Source organism: Ochotona princeps, chromosome 2 (assembly GCF_030435755.1).
Source record: "Ochotona princeps isolate mOchPri1 chromosome 2, mOchPri1.hap1, whole genome shotgun sequence".
Lineage (NCBI taxonomy): Eukaryota > Metazoa > Chordata > Mammalia > Lagomorpha > Ochotonidae > Ochotona > Ochotona princeps.
This window is the reverse complement of record NC_080833.1, coordinates 128342984-128365805: the sequence shown is the minus strand read 5'-3', so window position 1 is coordinate 128365805 and position 22822 is coordinate 128342984. Positions and strand designations below refer to the sequence as shown.

At 55.0% G+C, this 22822-nt stretch overlaps 1 protein-coding gene across 1 annotated transcript in view; it reads right to left on the bottom strand.

Annotated features, from left to right (window-relative positions):
• The window catches only part of LOC131478251 (paired box protein Pax-7-like), a 39727-nt gene extending 20659 nt beyond the window's left edge, over positions 1–19068 (bottom strand). Inside the window, 5 exon segments of the mRNA XM_058656669.1 lie at positions 9592–9784; positions 13007–13172; positions 18698–18855; positions 18858–18896; positions 19026–19068. Coding sequence (XP_058512652.1) covers positions 9592–9784; positions 13007–13172; positions 18698–18855; positions 18858–18896; positions 19026–19068 — 599 coding nt within the window.
• Between the last annotated feature and the right edge of the window lie 3754 nt (positions 19069–22822).

The window sequence follows — 22822 nt, the reverse complement described above, 5'->3', positions numbered from 1 at the left end:
TATGGAAAGCACAGGGAGTGGGGACGAGCCCCTGCACTAGCAAGGCAGCCACGGAGGTCATGCAACCCCGGCTGTGGCCCAGCCTGGCGCGGGGACGCCAGGCCTGGGCCGCGGGGAATCAAGCGGCCACCGAGCCAAGGGCATCCTTATCTCGGGGACACAGTTGTTGGGAATCACTTTAACTGAGTGGTTTTGTCTCCCTGCATTTTCCACTGTCAGGAGGCCTCGGGCCATGGATCAAAGGCGCGGCAGTGGCAGCAGCAGCGGAGCGCGTGGAGGGGGAACACGAAGCCTCCCCCACACTCCCTGCCAGGCCCCAGCCCTGGCCCCAGCCCGGTGCCCGCAGCAGCCTAGCAACACACACAGGGCCAAGTGGGAGAGCTGGGCGCCTAGGAGGGAAAAGGGGAAAGGAGAAGAAGGAGGAGGAAACAGAAGGGCTTGCAGAGAGCAGGCAGGAAGTGAGGATAAGACTGAGAGTAGGGAACTGGGGTGGGGGGTTGTATAGGAGTGAAGGTGTAGGAGAGGGTGGGTCCAGGGGAAGAGCAAGAGGAAGAGAAACAAGAAGGAAGGGGCAGGGTACAAAACAGACCCATCAGTGAGCCCCAGGGAAAGTTTTGGCAAGAATGAAATGGACGCTGGCACTGAGGCCTGTCCCCAGGAAAGGTCCCCAACCTGCCCCGAGGGAGACCAGCCCAGATCTCCCAGGGGACTCATCTCAGCAGCTGCCAATGGCCTGGGCAGAGCCTCCTCCCCCCGGGGGTGACTCACACACCTGTGCCTGCTGACAGAGGGGTGGGGGCACAGCTGGGAGAGGATCCTGAGGGAGAAGCACCACCACGGGGATTCAGGTGGAGCAGGGCTAGAACCTGGAGAGGGAAACAGGAAGGGGCGCTACAGATGCTCAAGGTTGCAGGCCAGACACCAGGCTGAGGGGAATGGGGCTGGAGGACGCTGCCTCAGGAGGCCCCGGCCCTGGTCCTGCACCACCTCACCATGGCCTTGGGCCCATCCCAGTCCCTGCCTGAGCCTCATGGCATCGCTGTCTGCAAGGAGCTGCCTCCCATGGTGCCTGGGCTGCTCCACGTGCTTGTATGTGTGTGCACACACTCTGCATCCAAACGAACACACCCACTGCCCGGTCCAGCTCTGTGTGCTAGCAGCTGCCATCAGCTTGGCTTTATGCGGCGGGGTGGGGCAGTGGAAGGTGCCTGAGGCAGGGGAACTCTTGTTTGGAGTCACACAGGCAGGGAGGGACCGTGTTAGAAACCACTCCCACCACCACCCACTCCATGACCTTGCACCCCAGCTTCTTACAAGTCATGCATATGGTCAAACTTAAAGGTCAAGTTCCTGGCCCTTAGAGATTTCTCTAGCACTGGGAAGTGGAGCTCACACCAGCTGACAGTATGGTCTCCTGAGCCAGACAAGCCGGGCTCAAGTCTAGGCCCTACAGCCTGTCAGCCACTGACCCGGGATGGATTATGTAAACTAGCCAGTGCCTCTGCCCTCACCCCTCATGGAGAGATGGAAATAATTCCTCCCCAACGAATGTTTGGAGAATGAGGGAACTAATCCAGGCAGCGTCCTGGGCTCAAGGAGACTGAACCTCGTTATTATTATCGTTACTTAGTGGTATTTGACAGGTACTTTTGATAGAAAACATGACCAAATATACAGGGGAAAGCTTAGCTAACTCACCATGAGGGAGAGGGGTCGAGGAAATGGACCCAAGTAGGACTGGGTTCAAGACAATGGCCAGTGGGGAGGAAGTACCCCAGGCCAAGGGAGTAGCAGGTGCAGAGGGCTGCTGGAGACAGAGCCTGCAACTCATCCATGATGTTCCTACTTGGGGTCTTGCCTGGCCTCCTACGTCCACTTGCTTGGCCATCCCAGCAGCCTCCCCTCCCCCTGCCCAATCAGGGACCCCAGGGATGGGCCCGTGTAGCTCCGAGTCTGCCCACAGTATTAATTGCTAATCTCCCCCATTTGCTTTCCCTCTATCTGCAGGGCCTGTTTCGTTTGGAGCCCTCGTGCTAATCAGAAAGAACAAATCTGAGATTTGAATTCTTTCCCAGGGAGGCAGGCAGCTTTGCCACCATTAAGCCCCAGGCCTGCCAGGGAGGGGCCCCCAGGAGGCAGGGGATGGGGTGCAGCAGGACAAGAGCCTGAGAGGCCTGGGCCCTGCCCACGCAGCCGAGAGACTGGGGCTCCTGTGTTGGCACAGGCCCCACAGACTGTGAGCAACTGGGACCAGTGGCGCGCTGCTCCCAGGCCATCTCTGTACTGCACAGATGGGAGACTGAACCCCCACACAGGCAGGCAGCTACTGAGATGGCACAGAGCAGGGACAGGCAGCGCCCCAGGGAGCTCAGGTCTCCTGGTTTCCCACTCCAGGGACTAGCCCTGACATCCAGGTTCAGAAACACAGTGAAACCCAGCAAGGTTTCAATGACCCAGCTTTTGTTCGGGGCTCGGAGAAGCAGGGGGTGGGGAATGGGCACAGGGTTAAGCTCCTGCTGTATGCCAGGCCTCGTCCTGGGCATTCCTCAGCCTCATCTATTTCTCACAGCACTGCGTGCAAGGTCAATACAACAGGTCCCCACTGATGATGAAGAAACAGGTCCACAAGCTTGCATCGCTTGCTTGTGATCACACAGCTGTAAGTGACTGAGGAGAATTAGAGCCCTGGACCACAAGATTGTCCTGCTGTGATGCCTCTCTACCAGCAACTGCTGTGGCATCCATAGCATCCCTGGCTTCTGACTCCCCTTCAGGACCCCTCCTCCAGGAAGTCCTCCCTGGCCACACCTCCGCTCCTCCACACACCCTCTGCACTTCCTTCAACTCTTCATAGTAGTTTCTACAACAGATCTTTTGGTGAGGCGATGTCTGTTTCGCCAAAATACACTTTGCAAGAGCTCAAACAGACATGCATGTTTTCCAGCTGCCCTGTGTGCTGTGTTCCTAAGAGAATTTAAAGGGGCTCCCACATGCTGACAGTCAAGTGCAAACTGAACAACCCATGGATGGCGTGAATCCTCTCGGGACAAAACACAGCTGGGATTCAACAGAGCTGCCGTGTACCCTGGAGCTTATTGACAGCTGCTGCTGGCCTACTATGTGCCAGATCCTGAGTTACATGTCACCAGGATCAGTCATCACACGCCGAGAGTGGTTAAGACTTGGAAACCTCAAGACTTGTCCCATGCCATGCCAAGCAGGCTCTTCTCCCTGCCTGTATAACTGGGCCTTCACTCTGCCCAGGCAAAGGGACAGATCAGAGATGAGTTCCTGCGACACCTTACCCAGGTGTGCGGTGAATGGATGCAGAGGTCCTGGTGGTCCAGAGGCAGACACTAACAAGACCCCCATCTCCTGCTCAGGCACTGGGAGGGGGTCTCAGACCTCCACTCACCCCCCCCGGCCCTATAAGGAAGTAGGAAAGGCCAGCCTTGCCCTCCTCTTTCTCCTGCAGTGACCAAAGGCACCCAGTATCACCCCCACGTCCCGATGTGGGCAGGGCCTGGAAAGTTCCCGCTCCCAGCCCAGCCATGCTGCCCAGGAAGAGCTGTTTTTCTCTGCACCGCCCCCAGGAAATGGGGGTGAGGAAGCCAGAGACATAAACAGGGCTCTGCTTTCACAGGGGCTGGGCCTCTCCCACAGGCTGCAGCTGGAGCCTTGAGGGACACCGGCAGGTGGTTCTGCTTGCTGGGGACCACCAGGGGAAATAGCTCAGCCTTTCCCACCGAGGGAGGTGAAGCGTGGACAAAGGCGGTGCGGCCTCCAGGGCAGCATCTTGGCAGGCCCTGTCCTGGGCGGGCTCGAGGATGCCCAGGGCCCAGGATGAAAGCCACCTCCCGGAGTCACCACTGCCAAGGGCAGCTCAGCTGTGGTCTGGGGCTGCCTGGCCAGGAGCAAAAGGACAGGGATTTGGAGACCAGAGTGAACCGGGCAGGCGCATCCTCTGATGTGCACCATGTTCAGGGCTGGAGTGGGGGAGGAAGGCGGGCTCTGCAGCTGGACTCTTCCAGGGCAGAGTGAAAGTGGGTGGGGAAGGCAGACACAGAGAACAGCCGCCTAGCCGTGGCTCCAAGAAAACTCAGTCACGCAGACCTGGCCTCTTCCACCAACGTGCCCTGACCTCACCCCACCCTCACCCCACCAGCCATGGGGAGAATGGATAGCGTGGGTGTATGGGGCGTGGACTTAGTGAGCTTCCTCCTGACCCTGGGAAAAAGTCACTCAGAGCCATGGCCTTCAAGCCTGAGTCATGTCCACCTCGTCCAGCCCAAGGGTGGGGACAGTGAGGAGATCCTCCTCCTACGCTTCCACCTGCACCAAGACATCTCCTCTTCCTCGACCTGCGGGCAGCAGAGGCCTGCATGGCCCCAGGACAGGAGACCAACTGGGACATTTCCCAGCAGCGCAAAGAGGGCCACAGAGAGGAGAAGAGAAGTGAGTCAGAGTTAGGGGCCAGGGCCAAGGTGGAGGAGGGCATAGAAAGAATGTACATTCATTATGCACCAACTGCATCCCAAGCACTTGACTCAGACATTCCCTAGGTACTCGTAGCTCCTCCTGAGAAGGAGGGAGTACCACCCTCATTTTCAGACAAGGGAAAGGAAGCCCAGAGAGGCTAAGCAAGTGTCCAGGGTCACACAGCAAAGCAGTCAACATGGCCGAACCAGAATCCGGACTCCATGCTGCTGGCTGCTAGGTGTCTCACAGGTTCTCTTGCACCAGGCTCGCTTCCAGAGCAAAGCCTGAGAGTCTGGCCTCTGGATGAAGGAAGGGCTTAAAGGAGACCCCAAGAAGGCAGCAGGAACCAAGCAGGCAGCCAAGGAAAGTCACCCAGGGAGGGAGGAACAAGTAAGACCGGGCAGGGCGCAGGGGAGCATGGGTCAGGGTGAAAGCCCTGTGTTCCTACAACCTGCTAAGCTGGAGAAATGAATTCTGATCCTTCCACAACCCAGTCTTGGAGGATGTGTGCACAAGGGGTCTCCTTTCAGGGGGCAGGAAATCCCCTGCGCCTCCTCCCGACACCCCGGTAATGCCAGGATGTCCCCAATCTGCTTTGAGGAATGCAGAGATTAAGAATAATAAAAAAATTGCAATAAAATATGTGTGAAGGCGGGGTAATTGTGGACAAACGCAGCATTCAAATTCATTTTTCAGCTCTTTTACACACCATTTCAATCTTATTTTCTGCTTGTTAATGAGATCTTGTTGCCTGGGCTAGGCAAAAACCCTCCAATATCACAACGTAATTGCACATAATTTTCTCTCCTACCAATGATTTGCATCAGTTTTTTAAAAATTCTGGGCTATTTAACACCCCACGATCCCCCTCCCCATCTTCCTGCCTACAAATCTCTCACTCCCTCCTCCTTCCTCGTCCCTGGTCCAGCAATACTCATTTTAAATGCTTATTACGGAAGCAGTGTCATCCCTTAATGGGGCGGGAACAAAGGAGAAGAGAGGAGAGGAGGAGGCACATAGGGACTCCGTGGTGCCCAGCATGTGAGGGCATCACTTAGGGCCCCTCTTACCCTGCCGCGGGTTCAGAGACCGTGTGGCTCCCAGCTGGTGGCGTCCCATCCCTGCCACTCATGAACTCTGTGGCCTTCAGCAAGTCCCACAGCCTCACTGGGCTTCCCCAGGTGCAGAACTATTGTGGGCCTGAATGCCTGCTACAAGCAGGTGCTGATGTAAGATCCTGCACCCATGGGTGTGCTGAAACTGCCCCTGGAAACTCTCCAAGACAGGACAGTATCTCTGCCATCAGACACATCTGACACATCCTGGACTCATCTGCCATCGCCCCACCCCACTCAGAGAGTGTCCTGCTTGCCATTCCTGGACAGGGATTGGTATGCAGTGGTCAGTCTGCTGGGACCGTGATACTCAAAATATCCATGTCACATAGGGCATCCTTTGTCCTCAGCTGCCCTGAGTTGCCTTGCAGGAATCATTTGCCAAGCAAGCAGTAAGCCTCAACCAAAAGCAGAGGCGAGCGTACGGGGCAGGGGTCCGGAACAGGCCAGGTGCCAACACGGGCAAGCCGCCTTGCCTTGCTCTCTGCAGGGGAAACCAGTGCATGGACAGGGCTTCTCCACGGATACAGCACTGGGTCCCTGGTCTCAGAAGGCTGCAGTGTGGGGGCTGTGAGGATTACGGGGGGAACGACCGAGCTCTACCCTGTGACTCAATCATGTCCCTGGTCTCTCCCCGAAAGTGACGGAATGGGCTCCTCCCTCCACTGAGGTGAAAGGTCAGATCTGTGGCAGGACTGGGCCTCATTTGTGACCCTGTATGCAGATAGATGACCAACTACAAAATGCTCAGAACCAGGTCTGGACACCACAGGACTCCCCCTTGTTGACGTCGGCGTTCAGCACACTGGGTAGACTGCTTTGTGACCGTGTTGATTGTCTATCCTGTGAGTGCCACTAGCAAGGGAGGTTTTGTCTGATGTCCATGGACTTCATGCCAAGCACCTGGGACACAGCCTGGCACAAGGTACTCAGGGCACAGGCTCAGAGCTAAGGGACTACATGCTTTTCCGACAAGTCTTGTTGGGCAGTCTCTCCATGGACCCCAGAGGCTGAGCAGTCTCTATTCCCCACGCTGGTTTGAGACAAGGACCTGAGGCCACCCTTGGGAGGGGCATGCTTCCCCAGGTGCATCTGTAAGCCGCTATTGGGTCTTGCCAGGTGCTCTGAGAGCCCCAGCTTCATACCCCCAGCTGCAGCCCCTCTTGGCTTTTACAAGAACAAAATCTCCCTCAGGTTTCAAGGTCCAAGCTCTCCTGTGAGAGTGTGGGCCACTTGGAATCCTGGGAAAGGGACGTACCCCAAGTGCAAAGGCCATCCTCTTCCTGTCAGTCATTCGCAGAGGCTCAGGGAGACCCTGCTGTCGGGAAGAGAGGATGTGGAGAGGCAAGGCAGTTGCTCACCTCCAGCTTCCCTTGCCCCAGTCACACCTGTGGTGGCAAACCTTCAGGGTCCCCAGTTCATCATGTGCTGCCAGCCCCTGGTCCCCAATGGGGAAGGGGGAAGTATCTGGGGTTAGGGAGATGCTGGGCATGGCAATGCATGAAAGTCAGTCCCAAGGATTCCCAGACACAGCAAACCAAACACAACACCCCACTCCAAAGCCTTCAAACCCCAAGATCAGGGTGCCTTCTCCCACCTCAATCCACCTGCTTACACCCATGCGTGTTTTTCCCTCCTCTTCCCCCTTTAATCCCATTCCTAAACCCCATTCAGGAAGCCTGAGACCTCTAATCTAATATTTCCTCTGCCCAGGGATTAAAAATCTTGTTTTGGGGAATAAACTGCAGACCACAAGGGGACAGGCTGGGAGCAAGGCATCCGCACCCTGGATAGCTCGCTCCGGCCTGGCCAGTGTGGACCAGCGCCTGGTCCATTGAGGGAGACAGCTGCCCAAAGGGACTCGGCTCTGTGAGGCTGTCACTAGCACTTGCTCCATACCACAAAGCCAGGCCCGGACTGTGTCCCCTCAAAAGTCAGCTTGTCTGATTCTTGGACACATGAGACGGAAGCCATAACCTTAAACCCAAAGCAACCCAGTTAGTCGGTGCCCTTGAGAAAACGTTCTGGCCTGTGGGACCCTAGTAAGAGTGGGGGTGACCTGGCAAGGCCAGCCAGTGGCATGAGGCTGTCACAGGGATCCCAGGGGGCATTGCCATCAGGTGCCCCCTCCTTGCCCAAGCTAAGGGCTTCTAAGGCTCTCCCTCTGGTGTGGGGGGGCTGAGTCACATTCCAATGAGTCACCTTCCAGGGACAAGAGACCGAAGCACAGAGTGGAAGGAATGTGCTCTAGGTCTTCCCACCAGGGACAGAGATGCAGTAAGCCCTCTGCCACATGGGCTCACCCTGGCAGTGAAGAGCTGGCCCAAGAAAGTACCAGAAAGTACCAGAAGGCAGTGAGCAACTCAGCCAATCACACAACATTTTGCAACAGCATTGGCACTTTTTTCTTCTAAGGATCAGCCTGTAACTATTTCAGATTTTGTGCACAAAAGGTCTCTTTGGGAACCAAGCTTGGTGTGACAGCACCAAAGCACCCCTTGTGAATAGACCTAGCTGTGCACCAATAGAACTTTATCAACAAAGCAGGCCACTGGGTAGATGTGGCCCACAGGGTGTAGCTTGTGGCTCCCACTGGACTTTCTTATAGCTAGGCAGTGAGTTTCCTAGATTAACTATGTTGTGCAGCAGGACGAGAGAGCTTTTGCTTGACTTTGAGTTCATTCAATGATGCAAACACTCCTGGTTAAGAGGTGTTTAGCAGGCAACAAGCCGAGGCCCTGCACAGCGGAGCTGGGATTGCACCCACCCCAAAGGGCTCACCTCTTACAACAAGGCGTGCAGTGCAGAGCAGGTGGCATGGCAGGTAGCACACTCCCAACTGCACACATGTGGAGTTGGCAGATGAGGCAACCTCACAATTGATTTCTCACCCTCCCCCAACACTGGATATTACAGACCCTGCTGGCGTCACATGAATGAGATCATCATCTCCTCAAATCCATTCCTGGGTCTGCTCCCCAAATGTACCAGACAGACCCCCCAAGCCCCAGAACCACCCTACTGAATCCTGCAGGCAGGTCCTGAGGCTTCAAGAAACACCAGGAGGCAGTAAGCAACTCAGCCAATCACATCCAGGGAACAGACTTGCGAAGATCCAATCAGAGTGAATCCCAGCTGATTCCCTTTGGGACTGGGCTCCACCAACAGACCCGGGCCCTGCCTTCACCATGGATCGGTTCCCTCTGGAAATGCAGCAGATGGGGCACAGAAAGGACTCGGCTAGAGGACGAATCTTTAAACATAGTTGGCGTCAGACAGGAAATGATGTGTGGCAGCCACCACCCATCTGAAAATGCCTGGTGTGTACAGACCTTACAGTCGGAGGTGGGCGCTAGCCAGCTTTCTAAATGGGGTGCCATCATGCCAAGTGCAAGTTTCCAATATAATCTCCCTCTCTCTCTCTCTCTGCATGGTGAGAAATACTGATACACAAGCTTCCACTTGGCAGCTTGAGGAAGACAAACTCAAGGCAAAGGATCATGGGTGCAAAAAACTGAAGACGAAGGGGGCATCCCCACATCCCACCCAAACCTCTCCTAGGTATCAAGAGCCAGGAGCCAGCATCACAGCTCAGCATGTTAAACCTTTGTTTGGGACATCAGCATCACATTTCAGAGTACAGGTTCAAGTCGGTCTCTCCACTTCTGATCCAGGGAGGCAACAGAAGATGGTCCATGTGCTACTCACATAGGAGACCCTGAGAAGTCCCTGGCTGCTGGTTTTGGCCTTTGCCCAGCCCTAACTGTTGTATCATTTGGGAAGTGAACCAGCAGGTGGAAAATCTATTTCTCCCTCTCCTGTCACTCTGCCTTTCAAATATATAAAGACATCTTTTTAAAAAGGTACCAAGAATCAATGGTTCCACAGGGACCAGAGAATTCTGACAGGCACCTGTGTGTAATAGGGCTGGCCAGGCTGGCAACGGTGTCTGGCAAGGTGACCCAGGGTAGAAGGGCAGCCACCTAGCTGGGGATACAGGCCGTTGTTGACTGGATTCATGTGGTTGGAGGTCGCCGCCGGGTTCATGAAGCTGTCAGAGTAGCTGGAGAAGCTGTGGCGGGCTCCATATGCTGAGCTGGTGTCAGCAGCTGCCGCAGCTGCAGCCAACCCACCCTGGTGCATGGTGGATGGTGGGAGGGGCTGGGGCCGGTGCACTGTGCTGCCCCCGTCTGTGGAGACACCCAAGAGAAATCTTGAGCATGGGGCTTCCTACATGGGCCGGCACAGGCAAGCCACAAGCCTTCTCTGCCAGGCATGTGGGATGGGAGCGGCCCACTGGCAACCGGGAACTAGGGACTGCCTGGTCCTGCCTGGCAGCCACACCGTCACTGTGTACCCGCTCATTGCCTCAATGCTTAGCACCCAGTAGCTCATCCAGAAGCCACACCTGGAACAGACAGGACCAGAGTTTGCACAGCTGTTTCTGTTCCTAGCAGTTCTGCTTCATTAGAGCAGCAAAACTTGCAGAACATTATTAAAGCCTTTTTGTAAACTTTTATTGGGCACCAATTAGAGACCAATTTAATCTAAAATAATTATTCCATATCCTCTCACCACACACACACACACACACACACACACACACACACACCACTCTCTCATTTAAAAATCATCAGGAGGGCATAGCTATGCAGTGGGCTAAGTCAGTGTTTACACCAAGGGCATTTCATAGGGTGGTGATGATTTAAATCCCAGCTGCTCCGCTTCCAGCCCAGCTCCCTGCTAATTTGCTTAGGAAAGCAGCAAAGAATGATCCAAGTACGTGAGCCCCTGCCACTCACAGGCAAGATCCGGCTAAAAGTCCCTGGGTCCTGGCTTCAGCCTGGCCCCGCACCGACTCTTGCGTGACTTGGGGAGTAAACTAGCAGATCTGTTTGTCTCTTCTATTCAAATCCACAAATGCATTTATTTACACCAAAAGCTGTGACTCCATGCAGCGCCAGTGATCTTCAAGGACATTCTGATGGCCTCCTTGCATCCTTGGGCTGCTCTCCACCCTCTGACCAGCTGCTGCGATCTTCAATACTCACAGCATAGTCCATGGACCCACAGCCTGGCAGAGTGCTGAATCCTGAGCCCGCCCCCCGAGCTCCATCCTCAAACGCACACCAGCAATATTTCTTTTTTTTCCATTTATTTATTCATTAATTACATTGTATTACATGACACAATTTCATAGGTACTGGGATTCTTCCCTCTTCACCTCAAACCCTTCCCCATGGTGAGTTCCTTCACCTTGATGCATAACCACAGTTCAAGTTCCGTTGAGATTCCCTAACTAAAAGCTCACACCATACAGAGTCCAGAATCCCACTTGTCCAGTCAAGTTCAATGGCCTCTTAGGGAGGCCCTCTCAGGTTTGAAGGCAGAGCCATCAGAGCGTCACCCCGATCAGTTAGAAGCTCCAACATATCATCCGCAACAATCCAGGTACGATGAGACTGGTGCAGAGTCCACTGATTGACATAGTCCATCTTAGAGTTTCCCCTTGTCCAGTTTTTTGCTGCAAACATATAGCTGAGGTGGTTGATTGATCTACTCCATCTTCCATCTTTTCTTGGTTAATGTTTTGATTCCTCCATTTTGTTCAAGGGAATCCCCAAAGAAACTTTGAGGTGTTCCCAGTCCAGGCTCCTACATGTACTAGTAAGCACAGTGCCCGCCACAGTCCATCACCCCGATCAGCTGGTGGTTGTAACCCCTGGGTTGGTTCTATTCTCAGCCCCGACCTCCACTGGAACCAATGAGTATTGCAGCCCTTCCCGGCTCTGCCCATCACACACTCGTCCATCACCTAAACCAGTGGGAGGTGTGCTGGTTGGGTGCTGCATTCCCTATTGGCACAGGCCATTTCACCTTGGCATTTTGTGTTTTGTACTGTTTTTATCACAACCGAAACTGGCCAGACCCCCACACAGTTCTAGCACTCGGATTTGCCAGTGGATGACGTGAACTGACTCAGCCTGGTCTGCCCCCAACCCGAGCCAGATGTATGCCAGTGGGTCACTTTCCAAAGCCTCTTCTGGGTTGTTAACCTCCATGCTTCCAGCGTTTATTTCTAGGGTCAGTGTCCTGTCAGAGGAACTGTTCAGATTCCTCCATCAGACCCCTTCCTGGTGTCAGGCTTCACGCATACCAGCAGGTCCTTTGGCCAGCACTGTTCTTCAACCCATTCTGGTTCCTGCTGTTGAGAGTTTCAGCCCAGCAACGGCTCGTCCATACCCACATATAGCTCATATATGGCTCAGTTGGGATTGAAACCTAGCCGAGTCCGTCCCACATCTACCCTGGTCCACCAGAGCACCAAACTATGTTGCGGTCTAACCTGGCATGGTGCATCAAGTCCGAATCCATGTTTGTGCCAAGGGATTACAACTATGACCCAACTCAGCCCCTTTCCAGTTCCTGCGCCCCTTAGTGGTAATCTCCACCCAGCCAAGGCCTCCCCCAAGCTCCACAACCAGGCCTGTTCCCAGCCAGTATTAAGTATGCCAGAGGTTGCTCTGGGTCAGCCCAGCGGGCCCCATAGACTGTCATGTCTCCTGCATAGACTCCACCAGCCCTTCTAAACCATCCAGTGAGGTCAGAGTTTGCACAGGGATTGGTCCACACATACCTGACACATTCTAGCCCCAAGTATGGTTCTCAAATGCCAGACAATGTCATAGTCTTGCCTTCTTTGACCCCTCTGCTGATCCATCCTTCTATCAGGTAATGGGGTATCCTGCTGGACAAGCCAGGAATTTTGCTTTTGAAGGGACTGGTGTTGGTAATCTGCACTATAAAGTGACTACAGGTTCTTCAGAGGAAGATTTACTGCCATTGAGTATCTTAAGGACTAATACACATTCTCAGAGAACTGTGGGTTCAGCATGGAGTGACTCATGTAGCATATCAAAGAAATCAAATTCCAGAATTTCCTGGCCGGGCGGCCAGCAGGAGCAGCCTGGAGCCAAATGGCGCACTGGCCGCCAGTGAGCCACTCACCCCATGTACATACGTACGTGGTGGTAAGCCTGGCTGTGCTAGGCTGGACTGGTGGCGGGGCACCCGAGCACCCCGGGCAGCATGGCTGCCCAGGTGTTGAGACGCTCAGGCCTCCACCCGGATCCTCCTAGCTCCTCCCCCACTCCAGCCGCATGGCGCGCTGAGGAGGTCCAGATCACTTCTCCACCAGCAATATTTCAATACAATTCCCAGAGAGACCCTGGGCATTCTACAGTGTGGGAAGTTGGGGACAGACAGGTGCATGGAGGCTGCCTACTGGTCCCAGCGGAGGGGCTGTGGTCTGTGGGCAGAGCCGTAAAGTTCAAGGTTAAGGTTGCATCTTTTTGTCTGTCCACTTGAAAGCAGAGAAACAGTCATGGGCTTGGGAGGGGCAGTGCACTCACCCTGGGAGATGCTGGAGGTGGGATAGGTGGAGTCCGGCAGCTGGTAGGGTGGCAGCGTGGGCATGCCGGTGGGTGGGAAGCCTCCTGGCAGAAGCTGGTTGAAAGCAGCCAGTTGGTTGGCACCTGCCTGCTTACGCCAACGGGCACGGCGGTTGCTGAACCAGACCTGGGGGGTTGGGTTGGGTTGAGATCAGACAGGACCGGACCCTCAGCCTGGCTCCCAGTGGAAAGCTGGAACCCAGCAGGATGAGTGTGCCAGGCCACGCCTCCTCCCCGCCACAGCCTTGTGCAGCACAGGCACTTGCTCTAGTGGACGCCATTCCCTTTGTCTTCACCCAGTGAGGAGTTCTTCCTATTAGTCCCACTCTAGAGGCGAAGAACCTGAGACCCAGAGAGAGCAGGGGCTTGGCCCTGGACAGGGCAAATCGCTGGTCCAGTGACATCTGTGGGCCTCGGTGTCCAGAGCTCTTCCCATAGCGTGGCTGACCACACCCCAAAGTATCATTCCCCCACCTCCTCCAGGAAGCCCCCGGGGAGAAAAGCAAGTGGCACACCCAGAACTCACCTGCCTTGCAACTCAAGACGCACAGGTGGAGCCCAGGACCCAGCCTACAGGAAACACACACCCAGGGATTATGAAGCAGCAGCAGGAAAGCAACCCAACCTCTCTGAATCTCTCTCCTCCCTGCATGGGCAACCATACACCTGTCGGTCCATCTCCACCCTCGGAAATTCCTCTTCCTGAGTCCTATTGTACAGATGGAGAAACCAAGGCCAACCGAGACTAAAGAGCCTGCCCATAGCCACATAGCTGGTCTGGGACAGACAGCTGAGGTTCAAGCCTGAACCAGGCAGGCCTTTCTCCTGCCCTTCACCCAGATGTGCAGGCATCCTGGGTCAGGGCTTCGGGGGCTCAGCTGAAATGAATCCCCTGCTTGGTTCCCAAATCTGTGCGCCTCACTTAGAACCAGGCACATCCCCTGCCTTCTCCCAGGAGGGTTCCTATTTTGTGTTTCCTCCCATGAGCACTTGGGCCATCTTCCGCTGCTTTCCAAGACTAGCACAGAGCTGGATCAAAAACAGAGCAGCCAGGACTCCAACAGGTGTCCACATGGGATACTACAAGGGGTAGCTTAGTGCACAGTGCTGCAGCGCAGGCCCCCGCCTGTTTTTCCCAGATGTCTTTCTTTGTAAGGATGGCCTGCCAGTGCAGGGGTCTTCAAAAGACTTGTAGCAAAACATTTGCCTGTTATGAAAACCCCATGCACAGACTTCTAAATGCACCAAAATAAACATCTTTTTAAATGTATTTATCCAAGGACTTTTGTATATTTATTGTGGAATGCACTGATTTTGTTAAATGTAACAATACAGATAACACTGGGATGTGGAACTGATGCTGTGGTACAGCAAGCTACTGCCTAGAATGCCAGCATCCTGTATGGGTGCTGGTTCTAGTCCTGGCTGCTCCATTTCCAAACTGGCTGGCTCCCTGCTCATGCGCCTAGAAAAGCAGCAGAGGATGGCCCAAGTGCTTGAGCCCCCGCACTCACATGGCAGACCTGCAAGAAGCTCCTGGTTTCTGGCTTCAACTGGCTCAGCCATGGTCATTGTGGCCACTTGGGAAGTGAACCAGCAGATGGATGACTGTGTGTACGTGTGCTTGTAGCACCATCTTTCAAATAAACAAATCTTAAGTTTGTGCCCATCAGGTATTCATGTCCGTGGCCCCTCTTTGCTCTTTGCAAAGAAGCAGCCTTCCTCCTCCTTCTCATCTTCCCTTCCCTTTCTTCTTCTTGGCCTCTCTCCTTCTCATCTCAGAATCTTGCTGGCATTTTATGCTAAGAAAGACACTGAGAACAGCACTGAGTGGCTCTCAGCTGCTGGGCTGTCCTCTGCCCGAGCACAGTGCACACAGCTGCTGGAGAAGTGCCGTGAGCTCAGCAGTGTCATGCAAGAGATCATGAGGAGGGGATTCCAACAGCACCTCTCAGAATCCAGGAGGACTTCCTGAAGGAGGAGGTCTGCCCTTGGCTGCCAGTTCTCCCATCTCTTCTTCCACATCCTATTTCTCCATCGCTTCCCTCTCTCACCAAATACAACATGTCAGTGGAGAGCAGGGACGTTGGAGCTAACTTCCTGGGTTTCAATCCAGCCTCTAACTCCTCCTACCCTAAGATACGCTTTTGGCACCTCTTGCAAGCAGCCCATTTACAGATGGGGAAGCCGAGGCCCCCGGAGAGGCACACAGGCCCTAGAATCCTGCTAGAATCCCTGGTCAAGCAGGAATTAGTGGAAAGCCAGGGCTGGGTTTCCAAGTGGGATCCCAATCCTAACACTCAACTCGGACACAGGGCTCAGCAGGCACCGACTGCTTACGAAGTTGGGGATGTCCCCTGGTCCTCTGACGTAGCACAGAAGAGCAGAGAGATGTGGGTCTTGTCCCAATATGACCACATCAGACCATGTCTCCAGGAAGCTACTTTCCTTGGCGCCTCTCAGCTCTTTCTCCCCACCAAGGCACAGTAAGAGTGGCTGAAGAGTGGCGGGCTGGGCGCAAGTTCCCTGGGGCTGGCTCAAGACTGTCTCACCAGCGAGTTCCCTGGCACTTGCCAAGTGGGAGCTCTATCCAGAGACAATAAAGAAGTTAACAGCAGGTTCCGAGTCGGGGCTGAACTGGCATCCAAGCTGCAGCCCAGCTGCCCAGCTCCGGGTGCTGAGTGACGAATGGGGAGACCCCAGGACCCCTCAGACCTGCAGCAGCGGTTTCTGGAAGATACTCAACAGGCTCAGAACCACGGCACTCACGGCCGAGGAACCCATTCCCCTCCAAGGAAGACACACACAAGGCTGGGATCATCCTCCAGCCCCTGGGAAAATGGGGGGCTTTAAAAAGGGAAAAGGGACGTTGCCATGGCATTATGAGCTAAGCCTCTGCTTGCAGTGCCAGAATTCCACATGGGCACTGCCTGTTTCAGCACTTCAGATCCAGCCCCCTGACTATAGCCTGGGGAAGCAGTAGAGGATGGCTCAAGTCTTTGGACCCCCACACTCATGTGGAAGACCTGAAAGAGGCTTCTGGCTCCTGGCTTCCCATCTGCTCAACTCTAGCCATGGCAGCCATTTGGGGAGTGAACCAGCGGACAGACAATCTTTCTCTCCCTTTCTATGTAACTGACCTTCAAATTAAAAAAAAAATCTAAAAAAAGGTGGAGGAAGGGTCTGCGAGGGAATCACAGGCCCATGAACTGCCCAGCAGGCTGCAAGGGGAGGAGAGTGGAGCTGGAGGGAAGCAGGGGCAGGCAGCAGGCCTGGGACATGTCCACCTGCTTCCACGTCTGCTGGAATGCCCGCTCCTCGATGGCAGCAGTGGTGGCATGCTGTGCCCAGTGCCCCCGGCAAGCTTCTGGCACACCGTGAGACCCCAATGAATGGGCACCCAAGGAACAGGCCCAGAGCCACCAAGAGCAGGCTGGGTTTCCATAGTAACAGCCCAGGGACCAGTCCCTCCGTGGGCCAGAATCCCCTGACCTTCTGTGTGTGTGTGTTTGCATTTAAGCACTTCCTCCTCACAAGAGTGGTAGACACTGCTGTGATCCTCGCCACTCTGAAGATGAAGACAGGCAGAGAGGGCTAGCGGTGAGGCTGGAGTCCACACCGAGGTGCCTGGCCAACTCCGCATCATCCACTCACCCCCCCACCTCCCAGGAGCCGCCAGCAGGCACATGCTGACATACAGGACTGCCAAATTCCAGAACTAAAGACCCAGGCATGCTGGGGTGGGGAGTACACCTCCCAGGTTCCTGCTCCATCTGTCACCTGCAGCAGGAACCTACTTTCCAGGCCCCTGGGCCATTGAAACTGCCCTGACTTGAACACTCCTGTGACTGGGAACTCGCCACCTCATGGGCACCCCTGACAGCCAGCAAGGAAGGATGTTATACACTTATGGGGTCTTGGTGGCCACCTAGTTACAGACAGGACGCTAAGTCTCAGAAAAGGAAGCTGATTGGGTTCCCATGACACGCTGATCAGAGGCAGGGACCTGCAGGCTCTCTCTTGAACTCTCCATCAGGTGTGTCTCTGGCTTTTGTGCTTGACCAGCCTTTGTTCATTCCTTGACTTCTCTGTTGAGAAAGCTCTGTGGTTCAGCAAGCAGCCCCTGCCCTGGCCTGAGGTGGGTGGGGAGAAAGAGTATGTGGTTTTGAGAGCAGATGCAGGGGTGGAGGTGGGGACAGGGGATGGGGTCCTCTACAGTGCAGAGGGTCAGCCTTGATCCTCAGCGTGGCTACTCTTCCATTCCCAAACCCCTCCCTGTCGGGACCTCTAGTGACATCTGCTTCTGGGCCCCCAGGGCCAATAAAAGCAGCGGTCTGACAGCAAGACATTTTACAAGGAGCGGTCAGGCTTCAAGGTGGTGGGAAGCCAGCTGCAGCTGCCAGACATGGGAATGAGACAGAGCCCAGGAATGTGCCCAGAACAGCTGCACAGGGACCAGGGGAGGCTGGGGGCACAGGCAGGCTAGGATATCACCCTCCAGGGGCAGGGATGGGGAGATTCTGGCTGCTAATGCCTGCCTTCCCCTCCCGCCCCCTTCCTGCCCTCTACCCCTGACTTGGGTTCTCCCTCAAAGGTGGTCAAGGGCCTCCAGGCTGGAGTGGGGGAGGGGAAGTGAGAATGGAGGGAGTCGGCTCCTAGAGGGCTCACTGTCCCTTTCTTCCCAGGGCTTCTGGGTTCTGAGTCAATGCTGGCCTTTTGGAGATGACCACATCCAGCTCTGCCCACCTGCAGCCCAGGGACATTCCTGAGCTGTCCTGGCCATGTGGTCTGAGGCTCTGACAGGCTATCGGTGCAAAGCCCGAGTGCTAACAGACGGCATCCATCAGGTGCCCAGGGAACACGATTTCCCTGGCATGGCAGCTCCCCCAGAGAGCAGCATGGGGTGGTGCCTCTCTGCCTTGCTGCCCTGTCCACCAAGAAGATGAGCCAAGAGTAGGTTCCCCGAGAGTCATTCATCACATGCCATTGGCTCTCCCTCCACCCTCTCCAGCCTCAGCCCCTTCCACTGGCTGGGCTACCCCCATCCCTCCTACCCGCACAGACTTAGTACCCAGAGCACAACCAGGCACTTCCAGGAATCTGAGGGCTCAGCCCAGGGGGAGGGGAGAAGCCCAGATTGGGGGAGAGGGGCGTCCCTGCCCCCAGAAAGCTCTGCTCTCCCCACCTATGCCCCTCCCATAGCCCTGCTGGTGTGGAGCCACACACAGGGCAGGGGTATGTCCAGGTCTTGAGTCTGCCCCTGCTTTTCTGACTCCTCAAACTCCCAGGATGTACCTTCCTGGGAGGCTTGCATACTTCTGGTGATGGGAACCTCATTACCTACGTAAGGAAGCCCGGGCAATTAGAACACTTCCCCTCATCTCATCAGAAGCTGGAGACGAGACTCACACCCTTCCCAGACCCCTCTTCCCTCTGCCTTCCCTTCCCTGCCGCTCTCCTCGACTGTCCACCTTTGCAGTTGGCCAACATTTGCCATCCGGGAACTCTTCATCAGGCACTGACATTGCCTGTCCGTGTGGCCCCTGACCAGCTGTAGCAAGCATCCCCTCCAGGGGTCACCCCTGAACTCACCTACCCTGTCCTGGGAAATGCACCTGCAGCGGGAAACACCCCCACTCCGGCACCCCTCACCTGGACGTGCGCCTCAGTCAGCTTGGTCCTCTGCGCCAGCTCCTCACGGGTGTAGATGTCTGGGTAGTGGGTCCGCTCGAAGGCCTTCTCTAGCTCCTCCAGCTGCTCGGCCGTGAACGTGGTCCGGCTCCGACACTGCTTCCGCTTCAGTGGGAGGTGGGTTCCGACTCCATGTCTGAGCCCTCATCCAGCCGGTTCCCTACAGCCAGGGAGAGGGAGGGAGAGAGGGCAGGGGGCACAGTGGTACCCACTTCTGGGCCCTTCCTGGGCTGAGGAAGACATATGTTCACTCCGGTGCTGTTTCCCAGCCTGGAGGCCAAAAACAAACCGTCACCCCTGGCAGCAGGGGGCTGCTCTGTGCGGCCAAGCATTTCGGTTACTGCCTTCAACATGCAAGGATGCTGCATGACTCTGACACAGGTCGGGCACTTTCATACAGAAGCAAGGGCGATTCTGTCAGAATTCATAGAATCGTGTTCTCCCAGATAGAGTACCGTTGTGTTTTAACTCAAGCCTGAATTTGACAACAAATTATTTAAGAAAAAACCGGAAAGATGGATCCCTCCTTTGGGCAACCAACGCACGCCTTTTTGTGGGACCTCCCTCCCTCCTCCCAGGGTAACAGGCCAACCTCCACGGCGGCAAGGCTCATGTCTTCCTATGACACACGCTTGCACAGCAGTTTTCTCCCATGATGCTCATCTAAGTCACAGTCCTTGCATTTTGCGGGAAATATTTCACAAGCCGAAGAAAGCAAGGATGAAACACAGGTGTGTGCCCGCAGCTGGCCCTCTGGAAGCTGAGCTGCCAGGCCTGGCTCTGCGCTCTGCAGCAGGTGACTCCAGAGAGGCCATGCCCCTCCTTGGGCCTTTGTTTCCCCACTTGTGCTGTGAAGCATTTGGGTTTGCATTTCCACAATCCAGGGTCCATGAGTGGCTGGAGGAGACCTCCCCAAGATGACCACGGTCAGGGCCCTGGCCACCACACCCCAGCTGTACACACAAAGACCAGAAGGCTGCCGCCAGCTCACTGCCCTACCCTGGGAGGGGACTGTCAGGATAGGAGCAAGCTCCAGCCCAAGGGGCAGGCTGTGGAGGCTACAGCCCAGCCTGAGCCAAATGTTCAATAGGTAACACCCCTGGGTGCTGAGCTGCCTTCCCCCGCCATCCCGTGCCTCCAGCACGACTCCCACCCCACAGACAGTGTCTGTAATGAGTTCCTCAGGCAGAGCTCTCAGGCTGCACCTTCAGCATCCCCCAAAGGAACTGGGGGAGCAGTGGGAGGGGCTGGCAGGAGAGGGAAGAGGACCGTCAAGGGACAGAAGCACGAGCAGACCACAGAACGCACTGCTTTCCCTGACTTCTGCCTTACACCCCTCTCCTCTCTTTCCTTTTGGATCTTTGGAATTCCCAGGAGCCCTTAGATTTTGCTTTTCATTTATTTATTCATCTATTCACACCTTCATCCATGGAGCCCCTGCTATGGGTCTGTGGGGCAGGCTGTGCTCAGAGCCTCAAAGGTAAAGTGTATACTTGGTAGAGGGGAACACTGAGTCACACACCCCAAGGATCTCTGTTAGTATCCCCCTATGCTCTCCTGACCCACCAAGTCACCAACCCAGTCAAGTTCCTCCCAATTTCAGCACTGCATACATAAATAGGCCTCAGCCCCTCCCCTAGGGAAAGCCCTTTGCTGATCCTGCCCCCACCCCCCATCCACTCACAGCAGAAATGAATGGAGCCTCTTATATGTGGAGTGAAGGGAAGCAGGGACAAAGCAACACAAGGTCTGTAGAAGGGCATGATGGGTCACTGCTGAGTCCACAATCCCAACCAGGAGTTTGGGAGGTCAGGCACCTGGAATGGCATCTAATCTCGTCCAACATCCCCCTGCCCCAGGTCCCTTTTCCTCTGTCCTGATAGCTTACCCACTGGGAAGCCACTTGTGCAATGTACTGGCCACTGCCAGGCTATGCTCATGTGATGTTGTGCAATGCCACTAGGAACCGACGATAAGAGAACCCTCACCATTGCCTGTCTCTTCTCTGAAGGCAGGGATCTGGGGTCAGATCTGACTCTTCCTCTGTCCATTCCCAGCCAGGACTGCCAGCTGCCTGCCCCCTCCCGCCCTCACCAGTCTCTGTGAGCGAATCGCAGTGGGCACATGTGGCATCCCGGGGCCCCTCGCCAGCATGTCTGGGACTGCAAGCCACATCTGACTCATCCTACGGCTTCATTTCCTCGCAATTATTGATAGCCTCGATCACCTGATGAGAACAGAGACCGTGAGCCTGTGGGGCCTCAAAAAAAGTGGGCTATGGTGGGCAGGACCAGAGGCCAGCACAGCAGATGGGGACAGGCCCCAGGCTGGCTCCCTTCGCTGGCAATCCTGCAATTCAGACAGTAGCTGAGTGGGGTGGGGAGCAAATCCACCAGCAGAGGCAGGCTGCAAAGCTGTGAGGTCAGCCAGGGAAGGGAGCCATAGTCTGAAGGAGGACACATAACTATCCTGGGGTCTAGTGTTCCAAGTCCTCTGTTCAGCTCTACTCCAGTGCTGTCCAGCTTTCTACATTTGGGGGGGGGGTGAAGTGGAACATGTGGTGCTGGTCCCGTGAGCCCAGGACTTAAACTTACACTGCAATTGAAGAGCTGAGATAATCATATTCAAGTACACAGAGTCGCAGGGCTGACAGGGTGGTGAAAAGGATTAAGCTGCAGCCTGTGACACTAGCATCCCACAGCAGAGCCAAATACTAACCATAATTCTTGCCCATCCATACTACTAGCCCTAACCATAATCCTAGCCAAGTCCTATTTGCAGAATTTTAATACAATCTAACTGAAATGTGAGCATTAAACTAAACATAATGCCAACCATAGTCATAGACCCAACTGTAACACCAGATTTAAAAGCAACACTAAAGATTCCCTTAATCATGAACCTCGCCGTATTCCTGAAACAAACCTTCCCATAAAGACAACCCTGTCTGTAACTCTAAGCCGAGCTCTATGCTTTAGCTAACAATACCCCTAGACCAAATGATGACCCTACTAAGAGCATCCCCAGTTCAAACACAAATCAAATTCCTAAAGCTAACCCTAATTTTTGGGATAATCATAGCCATCTCCACATGTGTTAGCATAACCATAACTATCACTGTAGTTTTACCTCTAGTCCTAATTCTTGCTGAAAACCAGGTGCAGGCAATTTCAGAGCTCAGGGTTTGAGGGCAAGTGCCACTCCTCACAGTGTGGTGGCTGTGGGGGGTGCCCCGCCGGGTCGGACCCAATGCTGGGGGCTCACACCAAAGACATTGCCGCAAGACAGTGAACGAGTCCTCGGCCTCCCCCAGGGCTGCCAGTGCACCATGTAGTGCCTGGCTCTGCCTACTGGCCACGCGGCCAGGGAGCTCTGGGGTATTGGTTGTCTGAATCGCTGCTTAGGTAGCTACTTGAGTCAAGGACACTAAGTCACACTGTCTAAGGCAGAGGCCAGGACAAGTGAGGGACTGAGACAAGCTGAGTCAGAGCAACCACTGGCAGGCGCATGATCTACGGCTAGGAACAGGCTCAGTTGGGGAGGTAAGGGGACACCTTAACTGGGTTGAGGTTCCCACCAAGGGGCATGTGTGCTGGAATGGGGGCTGCATTCTATCTAGGAAACAGTTGCAATCTCCCGAGGCACTAGTGTGGACTGGGATTGGATGCACCAGGCCAGGCCAGACCACAACATCATCTTGTGTCCTGGAGAACCAGGGTGGATGTGGGACTGACTAGGCTGGGTCTCAATCCCTTCTTGAGCCATGTGTGAGCTGTACATGGGTATTGACGAGCCATGGCTGGGCTGAAACATCCAACAACAAGAACCAGAACGGGGTGAAAGCAAGCCAGGAAAAGCCACTGTTCCTGCTAGGACATGAGGTGAACTGAATAGGGCTGGCTCAAGGACCCCCTGGTATGAGCAAAATCTGGCATTGGGAGGGGTTCTGATGGAGGAGCCTGTGCAACTCCTCTGGCAGGACACAGTCCCTGCAGGTAAGAGCAAGAAGCATGATAGGAAACAGCCCAGACTAGGCCATGAAAAGCTTCCCAGTGGCATACATTTGGCATGTGTCAGGGGCAGACC